The sequence below is a fragment of the Geospiza fortis genome, unplaced genomic scaffold (assembly GCF_000277835.1).
Source record: "Geospiza fortis unplaced genomic scaffold, GeoFor_1.0 scaffold54, whole genome shotgun sequence".
Taxonomy (NCBI): Eukaryota; Metazoa; Chordata; class Aves; order Passeriformes; family Thraupidae; genus Geospiza; species Geospiza fortis.
In genome coordinates, this window is record NW_005054301.1 from 8,341,798 (window position 1) to 8,344,239 (window position 2,442).

Below are 2,442 nucleotides of genomic sequence, written 5' to 3' on the forward strand. Positions count from 1 at the left end.
AGGGGGAGGGTGTGGAACCAATGGCTGTAACATGCACTTACGTGACAGCAAGACCCGTCTTTCAATCCTGCATCATTAAGAAGAGTTTCCAAAAAATTACACTCTATAGCACAATATGGGCTCTTAGGCACTTTCTTAGTCATATCATCAAAGCATAATCCAGAGCCCATGACAAAAGCCCAGGTAAAACACAGACGCCTGTGCACAGACTTACACTTATACCAGCATAAGGCAGAAAATGTTCCTTGTGAAAAGGGCTGATATACAATGTATATGTATACAGAAACAGAATGATTATAGAATGAAAGGTTAGACTATTATTTTAGACACGACAGGGCTGAATATCTGTTTAAGGGATTACAACATACATCTCTTGAAGTTCCAAAGAAACAAACTAGTGTTAGGATACATAAATATTTCTTACCCTCAACAAAGTATACATTCTGTTTAGTGAAGACTGGTTGGAATAGAGTAACCGCTCCTCAAGAGCAGCATTAAATCATCAACCAACCAACTTGCTTTCCTCCACCTCTGCTGTGGTTACAGCAGCTGTACGGTCATATTGAACTTAATCTTTCACCTCCCAGAACAATTGGCATTTTTAATCTGGACAACTTTAATAAATTTAGCACGTTAATGTTGAAAGTTCTATGGAAGGGTAGAGTTAACAAATAAAGCCATAGCTGTTTGTGTGTGCTAATAGTTAATTGTCCAGCTTCCATCACACAGCTATCCATTGACCATCATAACCATTTCCTCTTAGCAGGCTGCTCAGCAGCAGCCTGAGCTCAAACAGCTCAGACAAAAGCTTGTCTGACAGCAGCAACAGCTTTCAGCAAGATATACACAAGAAGACAGACCTCCGTCTTCTAAGCATTTCCAGTGAATTTTGCTTGACCCTAGCTCTTCAAGGTTCTTGTATGTTAGACAAAACTTTTCTGCAGACTTTTCTGAGATGACATAGAGGATGAGGACAAAAACCCTAATGCAAGAAAATGGTGCTGGGAGTGTTGTTACACATTTGCCATGAGAATTTTATTTGCATCAAGTTATGAAAGGCCACGTAAGTCTCCAATCCATTCAGATGTGCTCCTATACTCTTGTTCTTGGTGCCTCCATCATGGATGTGGTTTTTTTCCCAGGCTTGAGATCCTCAGGCAATTTTTCTAAGCAAGCTCCAAAGTATTTTCTACCTGGCTTCCTCATGTAAGGGCAATATACACTTTGTTCATTCCAGCATATATCTTAGAAATAACAATTAACACATACTTTAAAGGAAATGCATTCTAAACTCACCCTTGTCTCTGCCAACACTCAGCTAGTGACAGCTCTCTTTGTATCTGGTTGCAGTTTTAGTACTTTGGAAATGGTGAACTAAAAGTTAAAACTAAATGTAGGCCACAAGCTGAAAATAGAGTTAAATTGTTGGTAACTTGACAGTCTGACTGAGCCTGTCCTGTAGCACAGTGCTTCACTGTTCATCCTCAATATCCCTATTCATGGTTGATTTCCATCAAAAGCATTAACCATCCACTGTCCCCCAGGGATTGCATTTCAAACCAAGATTTCATACTCTCTCCTGCATGGTTTTGCATATTGCATTGCTTTATACTGCTCAAGAACTGAAAATACTATTAAAAAAAATCAGGTTTTAGTAAGCACACAATTTCAGAAGCTGACAACAGCTCCCCAACAAGCTGGTGATATGCAAGGACTCATTATTTTCTTACATTTAAAATACAAAGATTCAAAGTAACTGATCCTTGTGCAGATTAATGCAGTGCACTTAGGTAGATGGGATACTTGAAGATTTTTCAGCATCCTCCATATACTGAACACATTAATCAAGCAGGAGATATTTTCACATTATAAACTACATTACAGCATAGCTCATGTTTTATTATTGCAAGAGTCTAATGTCATATATTAGACATTACCTGTTAGCTGCCATGTCAGAGAACTGGCTGACAGAGGGACCCACTTGTTTTAACTACTGCATTTAACTTTTATCTAGACAGCAGCAATAGGTGTCCATTTACACACTAAACACTGCAGTGTATTAAAATTTATAATACACCCTCTTACCCTAAGATAAGGGTACAAAATCTATGTTGGATTTTAAGGTTCATCTTGGTCTACGTAGTTTCTGAATTGTGCCTGTGGATTCTACCCTTTTTACACCAACAGAGTAAACAGAAATATTAAACTGCTATAGGAAATTAAGATCAGAATGTAGCTGAGTTGGGGCAATATGCTCTGTTAAATACAGCTATCTCTGTTTTAAAGTTCAGTACCAGCACATAATTCCACTTAATATGCTTTAGAAATCACCTCCAGAACAACAGAACTGCTTAACTGGCAGCCTGGTATGAAGATTATCTTCAGCATACAAAACAGTTTGGTATCTGCACACCTGTAGTTTTTTAGTCCCTTGATTCTTTG

At 38.3% G+C, this 2,442-nt stretch overlaps 1 protein-coding gene across 1 annotated transcript in view; it reads right to left on the reverse strand.

Moving 5' to 3' along the window:
* The window catches only part of FAM177A1 (family with sequence similarity 177 member A1), a 16,995-nt gene extending 16,852 nt beyond the window's left edge, over positions 1-143 (reverse strand). Inside the window, exon 1 of the mRNA XM_014310706.2 lies at positions 42-143. Coding sequence (XP_014166181.1) covers positions 42-143 — 102 coding nt within the window. The remainder of the gene's footprint in view (positions 1-41) is intronic.
* Between the last annotated feature and the right edge of the window lie 2,299 nt (positions 144-2,442).